We start from the raw sequence: 21,980 nt of genomic DNA on the forward strand, positions 1-21,980 counted from the left end.
AAAAGGTCTAGAAATTTACCTGTGTGTGAAGGATATCTGAAATTAACTTTGGAATTGTGATATTAATCACTTACCTTATGTTGTTGCTGGTAATTGGTATTCGAATCAGTTCCAGTAATGAGGTTCCACCACCCAGTTCCCAAAAATGAGCTATATCTTTAGCCTGTAAAAGAGTTTCTTTATGTCAGAAATGTTTGCTTCCGTGTAACACCAAGAGAAAATCTTAACCTGATAAACTGGCTTTTCATGAGAGTGACTTAGAACAAGAGCGTATATTATTTCATTAGTATTTTCTAAAAACCAAAACCAAACTAAGAAACCCCTATATTCAAGAAATCCCATTACAACACTTAGAAAAGACTCCTGACATGCCTCTGACTGTCGTGATAAATGACTACAGTAGAGTAAAAAAGCCGGGAAGCAGCATGATTAATGATAAACATAAAAAAAAAAAAAAATCAGGTACTCTTCCCTTTCTTTTTGTTTATTGCAGCTCAAGACTAATGCTTTTTGAGAGGTTCACAACTGGAAAAGTAATGAATCTCTACCTTTGCATTTAGTTTCTGGGAAAAGTTTTAAGTGATTTTGATCTTGTGGACAGTCAGATTTTCCACTCCCTGCTTCAGTAGAAGAAAAAGCAATTACCTGCAGCAATAGTTATTGCCGCTGGGCAGTGTTGTGCTGTGATGGGAATAGGTTCAATATTTCTGTTAACATAATCTGCAGCACAAAATTTAGCAATATGGACACGGCCCCCAATAATTTAATTATGATTTAACATCCTCCAAGATGACTGCTTCTGTCATAAAAATGTACTCATTTAGCATTTAAAAGACAAAGTTAAAGGCATGCATCCTACGTTATTCAAATACAACAAACAAGGTAGTTTTTATAAATTCAGCTGATTGTGTTATGGTTTAGTCTTTTATCTACTGCCTTTTAGTGAGAGGGAAAAACACATTACAGATTAAAACAGCAAATTATGCTAGCTAATTTTAATAAAATTTTACTTTAAAAAACCTTTTTGTTTCACAAACAATAAGCTGAAACTCCTAAGGTTCTTACACATGAAAATAAACCACGTATTATTCTTTATGTGAGTACATATCTATCTAGTAAACAATACTTTCCAGATACTCACTGTATTTTGTCTCCTTGCTCGTCTTCCAAAAGTGTATTCCAAGGCTAATGTTGGCTTTGGAATCTCTTCCCTATGCAAGGAAAAATAAATTTGTTTTGTTAAGATCCTCTAAATGAAGAAAGTTAATTCTACTGTAAATAAATTATATTTATCAGTCAGTTCAGAATTTGGCTTAGAAACAGCAGTACAGAGAGGACACTTTAAGATAACAGGTCTCAGTTGCTGAAGACAGGAGAAGTAGCAGCACCAAGCTGAACAGATGCACGTTTAAGCTCTCTAATAGTGGAGAAGAAGGAATGAAGGGGTCAGATGACAGGTAGTAATGAAGGGAAATAACTTTATCCATAAACGGTCAACTGGTCACAGGAGACATCTGTATACACATATTATGAATTATCACACAGTATAACTGTTTATGAAAAATTCTAATCCACAGCTGAAAAATACTTTAAAAAATTTGACACATACCTCTCAAGACACCTCAGTATAATACTGGTCTTTCCCTGGAAATTAAAAACAAAGCAGAACCTTACTGTACTGTCATTAAAGCAAAAAAATTGTATCACTAACTTAAACTCACTCATTTAATATTCCAGTAATAAAGTACCAGAAAAGTGTAAACTCATGTAATTGTTTATAGCCTTACAGTGGAAACTTAACTGCCAACTTTCTGTCAAAATCAAGTTATACTATCATCATTATAATTATAAACTAATAGAAACTACAAATACAGTAATAGGAATAGTGTGCCTAAAATTAGACATTAGTGATCAACCTAGCCAGCTCTGTTAAACTGTTTAACAGCTTTTAATTATTAGTAATACATTTATTTAATGTTTGGTTTCCACTGGAACTATATGATTACTGATGAGATGGAAATAAAAAGAATGCTTAAAATACAAATAAACATACAGAAAAACATGTCTTTACATTGTTGAAATTGAGACACTGAGTACCTTGCCACACTGAAGGAACTAGCACTTCTACAGTGTACTCCTGTGTCTTTTCCTGTCTCAAAATCAGTGAATTTCAGGTAAATCTGAAAATAGGTAAAGTCACTGTATTTTCTCTGAAAAAAAGTATTTTAAGTTGTTGATGAGAGGTAAAAATATGACTCACTTGGTCACGGGCAAATATTTCTTTATTTACTTTACAAATAAATGCTAACAGAAGAAAAATATTAAATTACTCATGACCAAAGTTAAGGACAATGAGTGAAAACAACCTTAATCATGAGTTTGCAATCACTGGTAAGCCATGTTCAAATCAGTCTGACATAAACACAAACACAATTCACAGCAGGATGCCAAGGCCTCTACTTACAACAAAATCAGTATCAATGCACTGAAATGGGATTGCACCAGTTCAAGATTTACATGGGGAAATTTGACATGTCAAACAATTGAAGTGAGTAGCGTTATTTGTAGTAGCTACTTTTTAAAAGATTAATTAAACCAGACCCCAGAGAATTAGCACATATTGATAACAACGGTTGATGGATTGGTTCTACAAACCATAAACTTGAACTTCCAAAGTGTAACAATGTCTGACTGGTCCACACTCTGTGGAACACCCACTCTCTGCAGAATCAGAACATATTTTGTCTTTAGAAGAATTAGCATATAATTTTCCTGACACAAACTGTGTTCAAAGAAAGTACAGAATCATATAGTATTTAGCGTTACCCCATTTTTGTTTCCCATAAATAGTATTGATTTTTCCCAAACTTCCACACTCTTGCCATCTTCGCCGGGGTTTTCTCTCTTCTCCACTTCAGCTATTGCAAGATCCCACAAAGTATCACTAATCAGAAAAAACAGGGTGTCACTACAGAAAACCAATAATTCCTGAAAATATCTAAATCGATAAATGAAAGTTATTGCAACTATGTAATGATGACTATTATTCATAATTATTATTTCCTATCATATACACTCTGCTTACAAAACTGCTTAAGGAAGCTGGTTAAGTAAGATTCTTGAGGTAACGCTTCTGGTACGCGCAGACTGAACAGGAGTGGTGTGGTGGGAGGCTTTGTTTGGGCACGTTTAAAAGTTTTTGAAGTTTGTGGGGTTTTTTTAAGTTTTCCTAACGACGGGGGCTTCCCGCACCCGCGGGCCGGGCTGGCGGCCTCTGCGCCCGGGAGCTCCCGGTGGCGGGTGGGGGGGCTCGGGGGCTCAGGACCTGCCCTCGGTGTCCCGGGGAAGCTCCTGCCTGGGGCAACGAGGGCTCCCCCTCCTCTGTCTCCCCCATGGCCACCTGCGGGCGGTGGCTCAGGCCTCCCCCTTCCCGGTGGCGTCCCTAACAGGAACAACCGGCTCCTCGCACCGGGCGCGCCCCCATCCCGGCCCTCGCCCCGTTCGCTTTCGGGGACAGCGGCCCAAACGGCCCCTCTTGCCTCCCTCCTTCTCTCTCCCAGGCTGTCTCCCCTGGCCGCCGGCTCTTTCTCCCCAGGGCAGCGGGGGCGAACCCCGTCGCCGAGCCCGGGCAGGGCTCCCCGTTACCTGGCCTTGGGCATCGCTCCTCGGGGCCCGGGCCCGGGCCTGGCTTCCCGTCGCCATGGGGACCGCGCAGGGCAGGCTGGGAGCCGTAGTTCCGCGGCGGGGCGGAAAGGGACGGAGGCCGTTCCCATAGGGGCCGTGGCGCGGCTCGCCCCGCCTCCCGGCGGCGGCACTGCGGCGGGCGCTGCCCTCGCCTCAGCGCTGCCCTCGCCTCAGCGCTGCCCTCGCCTCAGCGCTGCCCGCTGCTGGGAGCCCGTGGGCTGTGCCGCCTCGGGGTACGGGGCTGCTGCGCCCCTGAGGTGAGTGGAGACCCGCGGCCGTTCCGCCGCAAGGTCCCGCTCGCCGCCGGGGCCCTGGAGTTGTTGTTTGGACCCCGCAGCTGGCTCTGAAGTTTTTCGGGTGGTGGAAGTGGCGCCCAACCGCACTAGCAGGGTGAGAGGAGCTGGTGTGAGGGTGGCGGAGTCACCGAGCCCTTATGAAAGGACAAAATACTTAAGCAGGGGAGAAAGTCAGGGGTAGATGAACAAGTCGTAAATAAAACAAGTCAACTGCTGGAGAGAGTCCAGCGCAGAGCAACAAAGATGATGGAGGAAGTGGAGCATCTCCCGTATGAGGAAAGGCTGAGGGAGCTGGGGCTTTGAGGGGTGACCTCATTAATGCCATCTCCATGCGCCCAGAAGTTTGCTCTAAGAACTGGAGGACCACTGCAGCCCCATCTGAGTGGCGTCCCCTGCAGTGTCAGGGCAGTTGCTCTGGCCAGTGCTGGGCACGATGCCCAGGGGAGCTGCTCATGAGCCCCACACAGTCTTTGGCAGCACTGCTGGGTCTCTTTTGCTTGGAGGAGACTGAGGGGTGACCTCATTAATGTTTATACATACGTAAAGGGTGAGTGTCATGAGGATGGAGCCAGGCTCTTCTCAGTGACAACCAATGATAGGACAAGGGGCAATGGATACAAGCTGGAATACAGGAGGCTCTACTTAAATTTGAGAAGAAACTTGTTCTCAGTGAGGGTGATAGAGCACCGGAACAGGCTGCCCAGGGGGGTTGTGGAGTCTCCTTCTCTGGAGACATTCAAAACCCACCTGGACACATTCCTGTGTAACCTCATCTGGGTGTTCCTGCTCTGGCAGGGGGATTGGACTGGATGATCTTTCAGGGTCCCTTCTAATCCCTAACAATCTGTGATTCTGTGTAAATGGCAGGAGTCTTATTTTACCTCAGCCTTAAGCACTGGCTCTTGATAAACTCATGGTCCCCACGACAGCTTTGTTAACAGTGGAAGGAATGAAATGACAGAGTTAACCACACCCTAATACGTAAACTGGTGTACAAGAAAAGCACTAATTATTTTGTAGTTACTGGGGCATACAAGTCAACTATTACAACTGTAGCCAAGTTCCTGTAACAGGAGACAGGCTAGGTTATTTAAAATAAAATCTATCAGTGATCAAATCCAAAAATCATGTTAGGCTTAGATTAGGAATTAGGATTTAAAAGGTGCAGTAAAACTGTGGTACGACCTAGCATGTCAAAGCGATATAGAATGTCGGTGGTTCTAACAAGTCAAAAGTGTCCTATGTCAGGGAAGTGACCTGTGACTGTTTTGTGTGTTGGGAGACTAGAGAGATAAAAACCTAAAAAAAACCCAAACAAAGTAAGTAAAATCCTCTCTTGTCTGTTTGATCAAAACCAGGAAAGTGGCCTCATACATAATAATTAACTCAGAATTAATTTTAACTGTTACTTCTTCCTTCCCCAAAGAAGGCTTATGTAACCTTCTACAGACCATAAGTAATACTTGTTCCTTAAATAAGAATTTTTTCTAAGTTTATCTTGTATAATTTCTCAGTTTCAGTTCCAGAAGCTTTCGTATGGTTATTTTCCTCTGTCTTTATTTAATTCCAGGTTTTTACCTGCATTTTCTAAACTATTTGCTAACCCCCTGTGGAAACCATGGTCTTGCTAATTAAAATCCAGAAAGAAACTTCATTGTTTAGTGTTGTGCTGTGGCAGGTCATGCTGATGCCTTTCTAAGTGCATTTCTTTAATCCATTTAATTTCAACAGAACGTTTCTGATCTCTTGGTATATGAAGCCAGTGCTGATCTGTAATCAGCAGTTAGAGGTGGTGAAAACCCTGGACAAAGCTGCTTTTGCTCTGCCAAAGAAAGCAAAACTAAGGTAGGAATTGCTCCTAATGCTATGGTCTAGGCATACATTACTGCAAAAGCAAGAGTATAACACTAAAAAGCTGTATTTTTACAGTTATTTAATCACTGGCAGAGAGGTGGCAAGCCTGGAAGATGCAGCAATCTGAGCTGGGGAAGCATTGTGTAAGGGTATACAATTAATTACTGAAGGCCAATCTGGAAATTAAATGCGAGATTTCACTTTTTAAAGTTTCACCTGACTCAGTTTTATTTCCTTTGTTGCTCATGCCATAAGAAACTGTAAACTTTTTTTTTCATAAATACTGAGTTACTAATCACCTTAGTTAAAATTACTCAAACTAATGGATTGCACTAAGCAGTATGCACTATTAAAGCTCTACCTAAGGCTTTAAGCAGTGCATTCCTTTATGCAAGGATGACTTTTTTACTTCAGGACCTAACCAATAAAAACTGCATCAGTCTGACAAGGAACTCCAACATCAAATACCTAGCAGTGTTCTTTTATAGGGAAATACATGCCTCTATTTTAAATTTAAAGATAAACCAAGTTCAAATCTAAAATAACAGAAATCCACTAATTTCTGTATTGTATTAAAAACTCAAAGCTTTATCATTTCCCACTATACTACAGAAGTAAATAGGTTTTGTTTGTTTTAGAAATGAAGAGTTTGCTTATTGATACTGCTGCACAAAAATTGACAAGGCAAAGTGGCGTTCAAATAATATATTAATTTTCATTGCATTCTGATTACTTTCAAGTCAACGTGATTGTTTATACAGACATTGTTTATATGATCTTTCAGTCATTGTCAAGCACAGATTCATTGACCATTTCTACTGATTGCTGTTCCTGACTGCTAGCTCAAAGCAAGCACAAAAGATGTTCTGAAATTCATGATAGAAGGTGAAGTCTCCTTGCGTGTGGCAAGAAATTAATCTCATCCTAAGAATATTTTTACAGCCTAGGTTCTGCAAGCCTGGAGCATGGAAAGTTCTTCCGTATCAGTCCCAGAACTTGCTGCTCATTTGACAGCTCCCATTGTCTTATCCCTGCTGAAGATCAGGAGGTAAGAAAGGTCTAATTTCCTATCTGGGCTTTAGTCATGGATTAGGTTGCACACTATAAATTGTTTTGCTGGATGACTCAAGGTTAAGACTGAGATGTGGATCATTCATAAGGCTCAGGCTGGATGGGGAAGGCAGAACAGATTATCTGCCTGGACTCTGAAACGTTCAGGTTTGTTGTTTTACATTGTGTGGGATCCTCTAAGTAGCTCTGGAACTAGATTAACATGGAACAAGTTCCCCTGAGATTTGCGTAGCCATGTTTGGAAGCTGAGCTGTTGAAGTACACTTGCGTGTGTAAAATACTTTACTTGTTTGATCTGTTAACTTAAAGAGAAGTGTCTGCTTGTGGAGGTTATTATCACTACAGAAACCTCACTCTTGCTTATCAAAATAATGAAAGAAACTTCATTGTTTAGTGTAGCATTGTCATGATAACTGTGATTCTGAGTGCATTTATTTAATAAAAATTAACACAGCATTTCTGGTAGTGTGACAATATGAGATGAATGGTGACCTAAAATGAGCAGCTAGTGGTAGTCAGTATGGAAAGTGCTACCAAAAAAAAAAGGGAAACTAAGGCATGGATTGCTTCTGGCACTATGATATAGGGATATATTTCAGCAGCAAGAGCTTAACACCAAAAAAGCAAAGCCATTAGTAGAGTTAGCTACTCAAAGGCAGGCAGGTCATACTCTACTTCACATATTGTATACTGCTTTATAAACCATCTGGTTGTAAGGCTGTAAAGGTTTAAAAGACTCAGTCTGCACATCAGCTGTTTGTTTTGTGTAGCATGTTGTCTCCAAATTTAATGAAAATTTTAAAAACTGCATGAACAAGCTCATGAGCATAATGTTCCACTTTTTTGCCTTCTAATAGAACCTTACCTGCCACATTCATTTAAAACTGGACAATTAGGAAAGAATTATTAGTTGGAGTATTCTAGATTGATAGCTATCATAATTTCATTATGAAGATTTTTGTATTTGTAAACTGAAGTTTCTAATCATCATATTTGAGAAACTTTAGACTGACTCCACCTGAGTAGAACTGATGCAGTAGCATCTGTTTAAAAGTTTGCAACCCCCCTGCTTTCCTCAAATCTCTGAAAGTTAGCTATTCTGCTGATCGCAAAGGCATGTTAATTGCTATTCCAATTACACCATGCTATCTGCATCAGTTCGCATGAGGCGCTGCAAACAAGATGCTGCAGTTGGTGGCAGGGTCTCAGTAACTTCCAATTTGTTTTCCTTGGTGACAGCAGGAGATTAGCTGCCCCTTGGGAAGTAAACCTCCTGCTGCTGACCCTGCTGCCTTGTAAGAGAAGGATCTAGTGCCACAACCACCACCAAAGGGGAAAAGTAACCAGGTAGCTCTTTCTGCAGTGCAGATGTGAAAGCATCTAGATATAGTATGTTATTTGCTTGTAATTTTCAAGACAAAGCACTGGCCCATAGTACCATTCATAAAGTCCTGCAGACTTAAGTAGCTGTGGCAGGACTTTGAGAGCTTTTGGAATAAATGTATTTATCAAGTCAGCCTGCTAGTTTGTCTTTGCACTTTTTAAGAGAGTGTTCTTTTCACAACAGTATCTCCCTTCCAATCCGTTTTAATTCTTCAGGAGGAAACTCCCTACATTCCACAGAGGGCAAACAGCTGAAAATTCATTTTCTCTCAATATGAGTATGTATATATCTGAAATGTTCAAATGTCATAAAGGAAATTTTCAGCCTTCAAATATTAAAGTTCGTAATTTTGAAATTACTTCAATTTTAATTAATTAAAACCCAACCAAACAAAAAACCCTCACAAAAAACCCTGCCAAAAAACACACAAAAAACCCAAACCAAACCCAACCAATCAAACAAAAAACTCCAAAAAAACAAAACCCAACCAACCACAAACAATAAAACCCAAACACACAAACCAAACCAAACAAAAATCCCACCACGTTAAAAGCTGGCAGTAAGGGATTAATAATCCATGATCATTAGCATGAGCAAAGTGGAAACTCTGAGATGTACATAAATCAGTGATTCATGTTTGACTACCTTCTCTGTGGTTGGATCTAAATTATCTACTCGAGTATGCTGCTGATCCATTTCAGAGCCTGCAGAAAGTGGTTTTGTTGCATGGAAACAAAAATGTGAGTACTGGAAGAAAAAAAGGCTGTGATTCTGCATACTTGACCCTACGTAGCACTGAGGTTTGCGGCTGAAAAAGGCAACTGGAAAGTGCTCTCAGGTCCAATAGTGCAGATGCAACATTATGTCCTGTGTGCAAGAACATTATATTAGTACTATAATCTGGAATGTATAGGTAACAAATGAAAAACAAGAAGTATAAATTTCACAAAATATTATTCTGAATCAATGTATATACATTATACATATTATACATGGATTTTGTATGTCACGTATCTCCAAGTTTACTCACAATAGTTCAATCTATGGCTTTCTGTGTTATTCTTGTGTTTTGAATTGTGAGTCATTCCTGCATCTGTGTTATATTATTATTATTATTATGGACTGAAGAAGAAATTAGGTGTGGGATGTTGTTTAACAAAACTATACTAAATACAGCGCCTGCCCAACTCTGAGTTTTCCAAAAGGTTGGAGCAGAGTAGGATTATTTAGAAATTTACCAGACCAAGGCTGAAGATTTGCCAAGCAAAACAGCTCTGTAACAAAGGCTAGAGTGTATCATGAGAATACTGTTTAAATTTATAATAGTTACATAATGTGCTTATGTGGGTTTGTTTGTTTGTTTGTTTTTAAGAAGAAGCAATTATACAAACCAAACAATACGTTCTTTCTAGTCTCATGGTGCTTGTATTGCAAATAAGGAGGGGTGCTGGAAGTACAAAATATTTTGTGTTTGACTGTTTTTTTCAAACAAAAATTCCTTTTCAAAATTAAGGTTATACAACATGTATAATTTTGAAAAATAGAGATGAAGAGTTGAAGACAGTTTGGTCCCTGAGAAAATATCTAGAAAACTACTAAAAGTCTATGTAATTGTTCCCAAGGCCACCCTTCCCCATCTCTATCAATACACATTTATTTCTGAGCTGTAAGGACAAGTGACCCCTGGTAAAACATAATCCTTAAATGAGCTCATCATCATTCCAGTTCAGGCCAGGGCTTTAATTAAAGGGCTTCTCCTGTTAAATACCACTGAAGTGAATGTAAACCTGTCTGCCTTTCTTGTGGTTATGGACCCGCTTATGCTTTATGTCTTGTACATCAGAAAGTTTTCAATCAGAGTAGAAACACCCTGTAACAAAGAGGCATTCTCATGATGCATAATCCTTTCATAACAAAGTGGGACATTTCGTTGGTCTGTTGTTTGCAAGAAGTGGCTGACTCCCCATTTCCTTGAGTTTCTGTCCACTCTGAGGTGTCAGTAATGCTGGAGCAGAGAGGTGATGAGCAGCTCCTTTCAGCTGATGGAAGTTGTTAATGTAGCTGGCAATCAGTAGAGTGATCTCAAGAATCTATAACAGGAACACACAAAACTCTTTGAAAAATACAGTGATGTGTTTTGACTGCTGAAAAAATAGCTAACTTTTTAGCAAGTGACAGTCACCATCAACTGGAAAAGTACTTGCACTTTATCTAACAAATTAATGATGGGGAGAGAGGAGATGACTGATAGAGCTTTTTTCTATTGCTCCTTGCAAATAATGTAATGTTATTCCCATCAGTATACTAGATACTTTGTCGTCCACAGCCTTAACTGATTCAAACAGATGGCTTCTTTCACTTTGAGAGAGATTTTGCAGTCTGAAAGATGATGCTCTTAGAAAAAACTTTTATGATGTGTTCCCTCAGTTTTGCTAGAAAATACCTAGAGCTCAGAGGACTAAAGATGCAGGGTAGATTAAAGGAATGAAGACTTCTAAAGGCTTTTTACTGTATTTTCTCTTGACAATCCACACAACCCTACCTATAAGGGCACAATCTGAGGGAAACTTGAACAGATGCATTTTTCTATGCTTATTTGTATGAAGAGTCGTGTTTTGACCCAAATTCATATGTGGAGTTTTGTATTCTATTTCATAAATTGTTCTGACTGACAGCAAAAGACTTCAAAATCTTTGTTTTTTTACAAAAATATAGTCAATCTTACCAGTGAAGGAGAGAATCTAGATTTAGAAAACCATGAACAGGTTTTACCAAAGGTAAAAATATCCTAGAATTTTTAAAAAGTAAATGATATTTTAGATCTTGTGTTCTACAATTCAACTGCAGAACACAAATGTACCTTCTTAAAATCATCTCCGGTGCTGATCAAGCAAATGGATGAATTTTTAGGTACTGCAAATACTTCCTGTCCTTAAGAGCTTTCTTTGTCCTTCCATGAAAAAATTGGAATGTTAGGGACATGAAACGAAAAGGAACACATCAGTATTGTCACTGTTAGCTCTTATATTACTAATTGTTTTGCTCTCTGAAACCATCTGGCAAAAGTCAATAATCTGAGAGTGGTAGAATAAAGAAGGTGTTTCATCTTTTCCATATGTTAAGGATTATCCACTAGAAAAAGTAGAAGAGTAGCAGATGGTGGGAAACTGTTTCAGGTAATATACCAACCTTTGGTTTTGTCATGGCAAAAAGGTGTTTTTCGGTTGATTTGTCCTTTGTCTGAGCATTGTTAACAACCAGCATAAAATCATCTTGGTAGCCTCCGAAAGTCATCAGACTCTTATATGTATATGTAACTGTTAATCGCTTAAAAAAGAAAATCCCAAAATCAAAACATAAAGCTATAAGCAAGACCATGCAAGAGAAACAGATAATGACAAATACTTATTTAAAAAGTAAAATTACATGTGTATTTTTCAAAATGTTGGTTTTAGCCTCTTTTGAATCTTGAAATGAATTGTACATCTTGGGATAGATTCATTCAGACCTTCACTATGAGGAGTTTCCATTGCAGATGATAACTCCTGTAAATTTGACCTCTGTTTCTATTCCAAATTAATTAGATCAAAGATATTCTAAGCAGGTTTCAACTCAAGTGTGTAATTCAATTTACACAAGTCTTGACTGACTTTGGGAGAAGTTAATCTTAGGAATTCCATTTGAAATCGAAGCAATGTCTAAACAAAGTAAATGACAGAGTATGAGAATCTAAAGGAATATAAATCCAGGACTTCTTTTTCTGCACTGATGTAGTTTACATGCACAGAAATGAAATTAAATTCTGCTCTATTTTTTCCTGTCTCAAATGAAACATAAATGCTCTGCAAGGCTCCTCTGCTTTCCATGCCTTGCCTCTAATTGTTCAATGTTCAACACCACACCAGTGGCCTTTGAGTCATTGATTAGCATTTAATTTATCATTATGACTCATACTAATGTGCTGCAGATGTCCACATTTAAAATTCTTTGGGAGGTAATATCTTTACAATAACTGACTTAATATCCTTTGTTTACTAAACCTCATTTTGCCCTTAATTTGAAATAATGTTTTCTCTAACTACCCCTTAGTCTCTTCTCCCAAGTAGCACGTGACAGGACAAGAGGAAATGGCCTCAAATTGTGCCAAGGGAAGTTTAGATTTAATATTAGGAAAAAATTCTTCACAGAAGGGGTTGTCAGGCATTGGAACAGGCTGCCCAGGGCAGTGGTGGAGTCACCATCCCTGGAGGTGTTTAAAAGGCATTCAGATGAGGTTCTTAGGGACATGGTTTAGTGCTACAGTTAGGTTAGGCTATGGTTGGACTCAATGATCCTGAGCGTCTCTTCTGACTGAAATGATTCTGTGATCATTTCTGATAGTGTGGATCCTTCCTACAGAAAACCACAATATTCTGTGGCACCTGAGCATTTCTGGAATGGCGAGTAAGGCCTGCTGAGGCTGTAATCTGGCAGCGCTCTGCAGAAACGGCAGAGCTCGCTCTAGGAGCAGAGTGTTCACAGAGCTTTCTGCAGTCTGATGCAAGCTCTCTGTGCTCTTTCTCTGTACCGAAATGCTGTTTGCCCTCCTCACATTCTTTATTATTTCTTTAACTGCAAAGCAACGTAATGAAAAGGCCCATATCACTACAGTTATCAAGCTGAGATTTTAATTTTCTGATATTCAATATTATTGCACTTGCTAATAGCACCATGCCATTCTGTTTCCTTGCAGTATATAAATTAAAGCAGGGATCTTCTCAGGCACTGCTTTTTTACACTGATTACCATGAGCAGTTTTCTGTGAAAACTTTTATTGCAAATCAAAGAAAAATCAGAGACTAAAATGACATAATTAAATAACACTGGGTTGTATTACCTACTATTAAACAAAAATAATACAATGAAAATAACAATCTTTTAAAGTAACTGCTCTTTGCCGAGTATACATATTATGAATAATAATGGAAAATTAAGTCTCCAGGAAAAGAAAATTAATGTTATTGTAAGAACTCTAACGATGGATCTTCTGACATCTGAATGATTAAAACATTAACATTTCATTAAAAGACAGAAAAACTGTATCTGATAAACAAAAATAAATTCTGTGCAAAGAATTCATTACTTATTTCTATTATTAGTGCTACTATAACGATGATAACATTAAAGCATTTTGAAAGGAATCATTTTTTCCTTTAAGAGAAAAACTAGATAACTTAGCATGGAAGGCTAATGCCATCTTTCATGTAGTATGGTGGTAAGTCTCTCTATATACTTGGTATTAAAATCTACTTTGACCAAAATTAAAACAGAAATTTCACTTACCATAGAGCTGTAATCTAGGATGCTTATACCGTCTTCATGTACAGCAAACCATATTAAGGACTTCTCACCTGAGGATGTTGCTAGAGGCTACAAAAGGAAATGTTCTTTAATTACTACATCAAAGTGAGGCAATATGTAAATAATTATTAACTCTCAGGTGTTACAGAGTTCTCTCCATCCACAGATCTTACTGAGATTTACACTGGGAGGGAAGTGATGTAAGGGAATTGAAGTAGCTGCCCAAAGCCATGGAGGCAGCCAGAGGCAGAACTATGAACTCAGCCTCATACCCTCAGAACCTCCCCCAGTGCTCAGTCCTATAAAATGTACACTTTCAAAAATAAATAATAAAAAAAAAAGTAAGGTGTTTTAATGTTTGTTCACTAGCACATATGTCTACAGAGTTCTGATAAAAAATTATGCATATTTTTACTGGGAATACCTAATAAAACATGAGGGGTGAGGTGACAGTTCTTTTTAACGTAGCTGTTACTTGAATCAAGAGAGTTAAGATACTGGTGGTTTAAGAGAAATTGAGAGAGGCCAGCACAGAAGGGAGTGCTCTAAATGCCCTTAACAACACTTAATGTTTCTGCAAGGTTCAGCTTCCACAGCCAGTTAATGATGCCTTTTCAATATTCTGTTACTTACCAGGTAAAAAAAGTCTGAAACAAAAAGGCCATCTCAAAATAAGATGTAAGAAAATGAAAAAATACCAGCTAGATTAATAATGTAAAGCAAGCAATACGTGTATTGGAAAGTTACTATTATGCTATACTTAGTACTACAGCTATTACATTTCACCAGTATATGGCTTAACCAAGTTAGTAATTCGACAAGAGATTCAATCAGCTATGTATAACACACTCATTTTCAACAAAAAGGCATTACTACTTGCAAATTATATTTATATTATAATACATTATATTAAAATATACTCTCTCAAAACATATTTTATTAATATGTAATAAATTTATGACATTAAAATATAATGATATATTAAACCACCACCACCACTCAAACTTACTAAACTTACTTTTGCTGCAAACAATTTAGCACCAAAGAAAGACCATTTTCTAGCTACAGTGAGATAAATGCGCACACAGTCTGCAGCGCTGTGCCCCCGGAGAGCCATCCACCTTGTAGACAATCGCTGACAAAGCTGTCTGTTGAAATGAAACATGTAATTTATTTATTGAAAGGAATTTAAGTGCTTACCCATAGCAAGTTTAATGAAAAAAAAAATCCCATTTGTTAAATTGATAATTTAAATTAATACAAGTATCACTTACACAGTATTAAATCTAAAACATAATTTAATATTTTTATGCACATGAAAATCACAAAGTATCTTCTAATTTCTGCAACATTATGATTAAATATTGATGTAGCAGTTGCAGGATAAAGGGAAAAAGTCTAGTACAGCTTTTAATGTGTCTCTACAGATAATCAATTTACCTTTTATCAGTACTTAACAGCTATGCAAGTTGTCATTCTGAAAAATCCATCCAGCTTAGCACGTATCTTTACCTGTGACTAGCAGCAGATGTGGAAGATACAGCTTAACACTACTCCTTTTTAGTGTGTCTGGGCGCTGCTACCAAAGCGGGTGCTTCTAATGCCTGATGCATTCACACTGGCTCTTTTCTTTTGTGGCCCTATGGTGAGCTGATTCAATAAAATGATCTTATGGAAAACTAATCCTCCAGAACACCAACCCCAGAATACCTCTCTAGCACACGGACTGGCAGGAATGACTCACCTGGCAGCCACACGATCATCAGATGCAAATCAAGGAAAGGGAGGGGGAATGACTAGTAAAGAGAGTTATCCTCCAGGAGTTAGTCTAATTTAGGATCTCTTCTACTTTGTTCTTTGAAGTTAATTGCATAACTTTTTATATGTTGTCTGTATACTTTTGAATGTCCCTATTATCTTCTGAGTATGTGATAATGTTAGTTTGTGTGTATGGTAATGGCTTTAAAATTTCTCAGCCCTGTAGTGAAGAATGAGGAAAACTTTTCTGTGATGTTTATTGGGCTTCAAAATTGCTGTATTGACTTTGGCTAATTTATTACACTATTTTGCTCTTCTTTATGTTAATAGGTGTTGATTGAAATGACTTCCAGATTATTCATTTTAAATTAAGCAGTCCCTTACTAGCAACTCCACTAAGTTAACATATTGCCAATTTGACTGGCTGCCAGAGACTGTGCATTTGAATAGCAAACACTCAGATCAGATCCTCATGTCCTTTACTTCCGCTAGTACTTTAGTCTGTGCACAGACTTCATTTCAGTTTGCTGGATAAGAAAAACAAGAATTTCAAAATCGCTGGGTTTTGCAACACTGTGCAGTAACTTGTCCAGCTTTTGCTGGAACACGTGCTTCATGACAGTCTGTTTAGATCAGAAATACACAGAGGGGATGGGCTCATCAATTCAGCAAGAATATGAGTTTAAAACACAGATTTAGACAAATAGGGCATAACAGTAAGTTGTACCTGATGACAATTTCAAACCTCCGCATATCACCATTTCACATTTAGAGAACGTGAATCGCAAAATGTATCTCACCTTAATTGTTCCTCTGTACAACCATGTCTGTATCTCTTAGGGTAGAATCTCTCCAAAACTTGTTTTAGTGTGTGATTGGACTTGGATTGGGATGTGACTTGCCCTGCTGGAGTTGAGAAAGGCCGTTCAAAATCTCCAATCTCTACCTAAGGGAAAGACCATGAAAAAGAATTTTGTTTTGTTACTCCATAGTAATTTTCTATCTGGGTATTATGAGCTATCTCTTTTCCTCTGTCTTACCAAGTATAAAATGAAAGGCAGTTTGCCAATTAATATATATATCCTTATTGATATAAAAGTCATGCAATTAATTTAATTTTTTATTTTATATTTACCATGGAACAAAATAAATATCAACTACAAATTGTACAAATATAATACTAGTTCTGCTGAGAGCGCTACATCTCCAGCTGACACAAACCAGTTTAGATTCATTGAGTAATGCCATCAAATAACTTTCTCAATAACCCTCCCTCGAGCCGTTAATTTTTTAAAAATAAACCAGCTCTTACAAAGACCACGTCTAGTAAAGGAGTCTTAGACTTTCATCAAACAGCTCTTACTTTGGTGTATTAACTTGCAGAAATCATGTAAGGAATAGCGAAATGAGGCAATGGTACACGATAAGATGATATTTAATCAAAGGGGGCCTGACCGCGTAGGAGGTAAAGCACGTTTTCTCTGTGATAGTGCTAGGCACAGCACATGCTGTAACATGTTTACAGTAACGTACAGGGTCAGCCTTACACAAAGATCCCAGCCCAGCTGATTGCCTGCACTATCTCCTCTAAAAGGTGGAGGTCACTTGACTGGCAAGCAATCCTGGAACAGTTCCTTTATTTATGTTTTTCATCTCTAAAACTGCCGGGCGAGTCATGAACGCACAAGGATTACCTGAGCTAGAAGAGCTGTCAATTCCATCGCTAGTTCTTTGTTTACGGGGAACAGTCCATTGACTATTTGATCATTTGTCTGATAGACTAGCAGCAGCTTCTCTCTGTCTGTCTCCCCATGGACTTGAACTGAAAAATAAAGCCTACAGAAAAGACAAAGTTAATGAAAAAGACAGGGAAATGCATTAGCCGAGAGGATGAGCAGTATCTGCTCTGAATGCTGCATGTTTACGTCCGTGTAAAAACACAGCACAGCAACACTTTTACTTGAACCAGTGGGCAAATATTTAATTTCAGTCTTCTCAGTTCAGTGTTGTTTTTTTCTTTGGCAGCCCTGCTCACCTCTTAAGAACTAGAAAAAAATATTTTTTTTTTTCTTTTAAATTCTCCAGTTACACCCATTTACTATTTTTGTTGCAAGCTTTGAGTAAGCCAATATTTTCCAGATGAAGAAACTCTGCAGAAATCAAAACCAATCTTGAGACAAGGCAGAGGTTTTATACTTGCTATACAAACCTGTTTTTGTAAGTAAGGCGGACAGTCCTTGTGCCTTCACATTTCCCAGGGTGTTGTTCTTTGGAGGCTTGCTCCCATTTTGAAATAATGTCACAGATCTAGAAGGAAAGCAATACAAAACTGCCTTTGCCGTATCTTCCTCTTTGAAAACACCTTTGAATGGAGGTTTTCTACCTATTTTACTGTCTTTCACCTATTATGTATCAGAAACATCCATAGCTTGAATTATTAAACTTACTGAAAGATAGCTTTACATGCATTTCTTTCTTGGCACATTTAATAATTAACATTTTTGTTGTTTGTTTATCCTACAACACACACCGTGTTGGAAACAAGCCACAATGTGCTTCTGTGGAAAGGCCAGGGACTTGATTTAGCAGCAGCCAATGAATGTGCAATTATACAGAGGGAGTCGTTATATGATCAGCCTTTGATCTCTGCCTTCTCTTCCTGCTGCATGCTGGAGTTTTTCAGGTCATTCTAGTAACAGCTGCAAAGTTTGTATGGAGTTTGTTACCCAGCGCGGCAAGAGCGGTTCGGAAGTAGCGCTGTAGGTGGGCAGATGGGGAGCGGGGGAAACAGAAGTCCTGGGAGCCCGGCTGGGCTTCACATCCCTGTTCCTTCAAAAAAGAGCCTTCCTGGAAGCAGGAACGTGACCAGCTTCTGAAGTTGCATTTACCGAGAAAATAAGTGCAGTTTTAATACATTTTGCTTTCCACATGGTAATTATTCTAGTAGGGGAAGAGAGCTGATCACGATGACCCTGCATTTGTTTGTCAGTCAGGCCTCGTACCGCACCTTGTAGCATGAAGTGTAGCTGTGAATGTTGGCCAAAGGGTGCAAGAGAACTACATGACAGAAGCACAAAACATTGATTTTTCACTAATTGCTAAAAAGCCTGAAAAATAGCTAGTATTTTATTAAAGCCTGGATTGTATTGTGTTTTCCGATCTTTACTTCAAAGTATTTAATTCTAGCAACAGAGGAAAGTAAAATTCAGAATTCAGAACAATGACAAGCCAAACATTGGACATTTCCTGAATTGACCAATTGAACCCTGTTTTTTCTGGATTTGGAAAAGGAACTTTTTTTTTTTTTTCTTCCCTAATATGTATGACTTTTTGGACTTCAAATGGTCATCTTTTGGAGCTATTCCATAAATGTTAACTGAAATCTCTAAATGCATCTTGGACTCCAGCTGCTTTTAAGTTTTAAAGGACTGTGATTAGTAACAGCTTAATTTTCCTTCTTTAACCCAGCTACTACTTCTATGAATATCTGTTTCCTAGAAAAAGCTTTTAAATATAGTTCACTGAAAGAATTTCAGCAGTTGAAAAAGTGATTTTTTTTTAATCTTTCCTTTTACATTATGAAGAAACAAACCTAAAGACATTTTTCAGTGTGAAGAAATGTTTTCTTTTTATAATGTCTGAAGAGAGCTCTGTAAAATGAAGATATTTTGCTGTTTTATATGCAGAGCTCATTAAAGGTTTCTGTTTACCTTGATGTTTCCTTGAAGACAGTGCTCTATATCCTTGCCAGAGGGATCATCAGAGAACAGTGCAAATCCCGACTGAGCTGGTTTTCTCATTCCTGTATCCTGGTTCAGGGTGTTCAGAAATTCCTCCACTGTGGTAGAGGCATCAAACCCAACAACCTAAACAGCAGCGAAAACGTATTTTGCTACCAAACTTTAAAAAAAAACCAAACAACCACCATACCCTCCCCCTTCTCCAAAAAAAAATCTAAGACAGTAAAGGACAATACCTCTAGAATAACACTGACAATATAAGACCCAATCCATCCCCTGTGAAGAGATTGCTGTCATTGGAAATGAAAAAAATCATAAAGGGTTTGGAAAATATTCAAGATTTCTACACGGGAAGTCCATTTAGTGGCATTTTTCTCCATTCAAAAGTTGACAAACCTCCCAGCAGATCATACCTTCCTGCATTTTGTTTGTGAAACCAAAATCACTATCAAAAAGCTTTCAAATGTAATATTTTTGCATTTCTTTTCTTTGTTTACACTAGTTTCCTTGCATTTGCTACACTTGAATTTCTGTTACAGAATTTCCATAACAGAAAGCAGTCTGGTATCTGAGCTTTATGTGAAAATTCAAAATGAAGAAAATGAAGAAAACCATAATTTCCTACACTTTTCAATATGGTGGTGAAACAAATGAGATCAATTAATCATTCTTCATCATGTACAACTTCAACTACTGGCCTATCTAAAATATTTTACAAACGTTGCTCTGTCAGTACTACATGGGCCAGAAACAGAGAGAGCTTTCTAAGTTTTGTTTTCTCAAATGGGATTTTTTGTCTGTTGTTACTAGCATTAAAGCATTTTAGCAAGAGATGGCAAATGGCTTTTATACAGATCGTAGTTATTGATACTCACTTACACCTACTTTGAGGGTTATTTCGTGTATTTGATAGAAAGGCCCTTGCCTCTTTTTTTTTGTAAAGAAATATCTTGAAAAAGGATCTTAGGCTTCTATTTTGGGCTTCTCAGTGGTAGGAATTAAAAAACAACAAAAAAAAGTGTTGAATCTAGCTTTAGCAATGAATACAAGAGTTTTCAATAACGACTATAATTGGTATTTGCTGATCCCACTGAAGTAATTTATTTAATTACTGTTTTCATAACCCTTAAGTATATGTTCATGAGCAATAAATAACTAATGACCAGTTATTCCTTTTCTTCTTCAAACTTCCATTTTCAAACCTTTTAGAATGATTTCAGTACATGTGTTTTTCTGTTTTACTGGCCAAGCAATAAGCAATTAAGAAACTCAGAGAGGGGAAAAAAGGCAAGAGTTTTTCTGTGACCTGAAATGAAATGTTTGTTCAATGTAGTTTTGCTTTCATATTAAAAACTTGCTTTCTGTCTAGGAATACTGTGAATTGTTAAAAAAATCTTTTCAGCCAGCTCTCAGGGTTAGAAACACAAACCAGGATGTGAGGCAGCCCATGGAGAGTTTCCTCCAGGCTTTGACTGATGAAGCCCCAAAAGAGTAAAGAGTGAAGCTGTGTTTGTTCTGTAACAAATACGCTTTTCCTTCAGGACTGACAACGGGAGTGTCAGCTGTGCTTGCAGGCCTTCCCTGAGATATTTAACTTCAAGATGACTGATGAAAGGAAGTGGAATTTAATACCTTTCCCTGTTCTTCACTCTAATTCATTCATCTGGTGGTCAGGTTAAATAAGAAACAGAACTTAAGTATTTTTCACTCTTAAGAGGTTTTATTTATTTTTTTTTCTTTCTGTTAAAGAATTTCCCCCAAACCTTTACTCTTCATTGATCAAATCTGACTCAATTACTTTGTGTCTGCCATTGCCAGCACTGACACAGGCTGACATTTGAACCATGCCTACCTTAACACTTAGAATTCTGTTTCTGATATGCTACTTCATGTATATTCTAACCTTAGCAATGGGCTGGGAAGTTAGATTTCATCGTCTACCTGACATTACCTGATATATGCCATTCATGAAATGAACTGGAATACTGAAGGGCAGCGAATGGTGGTAGGGGTTTCTTAGAAGAGTGGAAAGAATTTCCATTCTGGAAGGTCTGGCTTCCCGGTCCCCGTTCTGCTGGGTACGCTCTACACATCGCTGACAATATATTGCATATTTCCCAAATTCAGTTCTGTGACAAAAAGAAAAGTAAGGCAATTCTTGGGGACTGATTGGAAGGATAGTGAACTGTGAGTAAATCTCTCTGGGGGTGCCATATGAAAGAAGCACTCAGATGTCACTTTGTGATATTTCCAACACATTTTTTCATGTGGAATTACAAAAAGAATTAGTCCACTGAGACCAACACAATTGTGCCAAAGATGAACATAGATCAGAGTATTTTGTGTATCTGCCATGTTTTGGTTTTCTTGGTTTTGTAACATACAGTCAAGGGTTCCTGTACAGAGTGTTTTTCAAAACAAAGGATGACTTTCCTAAGTGATGCACAGCAGTAACATGTACTACAGTTTAGTAGCACTAGAGCACAATTATACTCAAATTTATTTTAAAATATATGTCAAAAGATCTACAATATTAAATTGATTGAAAAAAAAAAGATTGAAAATAAGGTACTTCAAAAAGACGAGTCGACTAGCTGGGTAATAATATTCAGACATACCTGGAATCTGCGTTCTTCTTTAAATGAAGTTTAAGAAGCCAAAGGAATGGGTGCTGAGGCAGAAAGAGTCCAATGCAGAGAGCCAAGAGCTGCAAGCCCTGGACAAAAGGAAGACATTCACCGTTTTAAACATCTTACAAATTACAACTTCCCGCTGTGGCTGCTGGCCAGCAGTGCATCTCACTGCGCCAAGTCGAGTAACAGACAGCTGTAAATAGGAATGAAAAAAACAAAC

At 38.1% G+C, this 21,980-nt stretch overlaps 2 protein-coding genes across 4 annotated transcripts in view; both read right to left on the reverse strand.

Moving 5' to 3' along the window:
* DYNC2LI1 (dynein cytoplasmic 2 light intermediate chain 1) overlaps positions 1 to 3,394 on the reverse strand; it is a gene marked incomplete at both ends in the record, with an annotated part of 53,007 nt that extends 49,613 nt beyond the window's left edge. Inside the window, 5 exons of the mRNA XM_080341462.1 lie at positions 75 to 163; positions 1,142 to 1,211; positions 1,610 to 1,644; positions 2,827 to 3,026; positions 3,253 to 3,394. Of these exons, the coding sequence (XP_080197588.1) occupies positions 75 to 163; positions 1,142 to 1,211; positions 1,610 to 1,644; positions 2,827 to 3,026; positions 3,253 to 3,394 (536 nt within the window). The remainder of the gene's footprint in view (positions 1 to 74; positions 164 to 1,141; positions 1,212 to 1,609; positions 1,645 to 2,826; positions 3,027 to 3,252) is intronic.
* A 6,802-nt stretch (positions 3,395 to 10,196) lies between these two features.
* Positions 10,197 to 21,980, reverse strand: part of PLEKHH2 (pleckstrin homology, MyTH4 and FERM domain containing H2) — a gene marked incomplete at both ends in the record, with an annotated part of 49,271 nt that continues 37,487 nt past the window's right edge. Inside the window, 10 exons of one of the 3 annotated variants that reach the window (XM_080341695.1) lie at positions 10,197 to 10,379; positions 11,479 to 11,616; positions 13,612 to 13,698; positions 14,648 to 14,777; positions 16,188 to 16,333; positions 17,082 to 17,223; positions 17,597 to 17,694; positions 19,098 to 19,253; positions 21,079 to 21,256; positions 21,746 to 21,843. In XM_080341695.1, the coding sequence (XP_080197821.1) occupies positions 10,197 to 10,379; positions 11,479 to 11,616; positions 13,612 to 13,698; positions 14,648 to 14,777; positions 16,188 to 16,333; positions 17,082 to 17,223; positions 17,597 to 17,694; positions 19,098 to 19,253; positions 21,079 to 21,256; positions 21,746 to 21,843 (1,356 nt within the window). Of the gene's footprint in view, positions 10,380 to 11,478; positions 11,652 to 13,607; positions 13,699 to 14,628; positions 14,778 to 16,187; positions 16,334 to 17,081; positions 17,224 to 17,596; positions 17,695 to 19,097; positions 19,254 to 21,078; positions 21,257 to 21,745; positions 21,844 to 21,980 lie in introns of all 3 variants that reach the window. The other 2 variants (XM_080341694.1, XM_080341693.1) reach the window with 2 other exon arrangements.

The sequence above is a fragment of the Nesoenas mayeri genome, assembly GCF_963082525.1.
Source record: "Nesoenas mayeri genome assembly, chromosome: 3".
Taxonomy (NCBI): Eukaryota; Metazoa; Chordata; class Aves; order Columbiformes; family Columbidae; genus Nesoenas; species Nesoenas mayeri.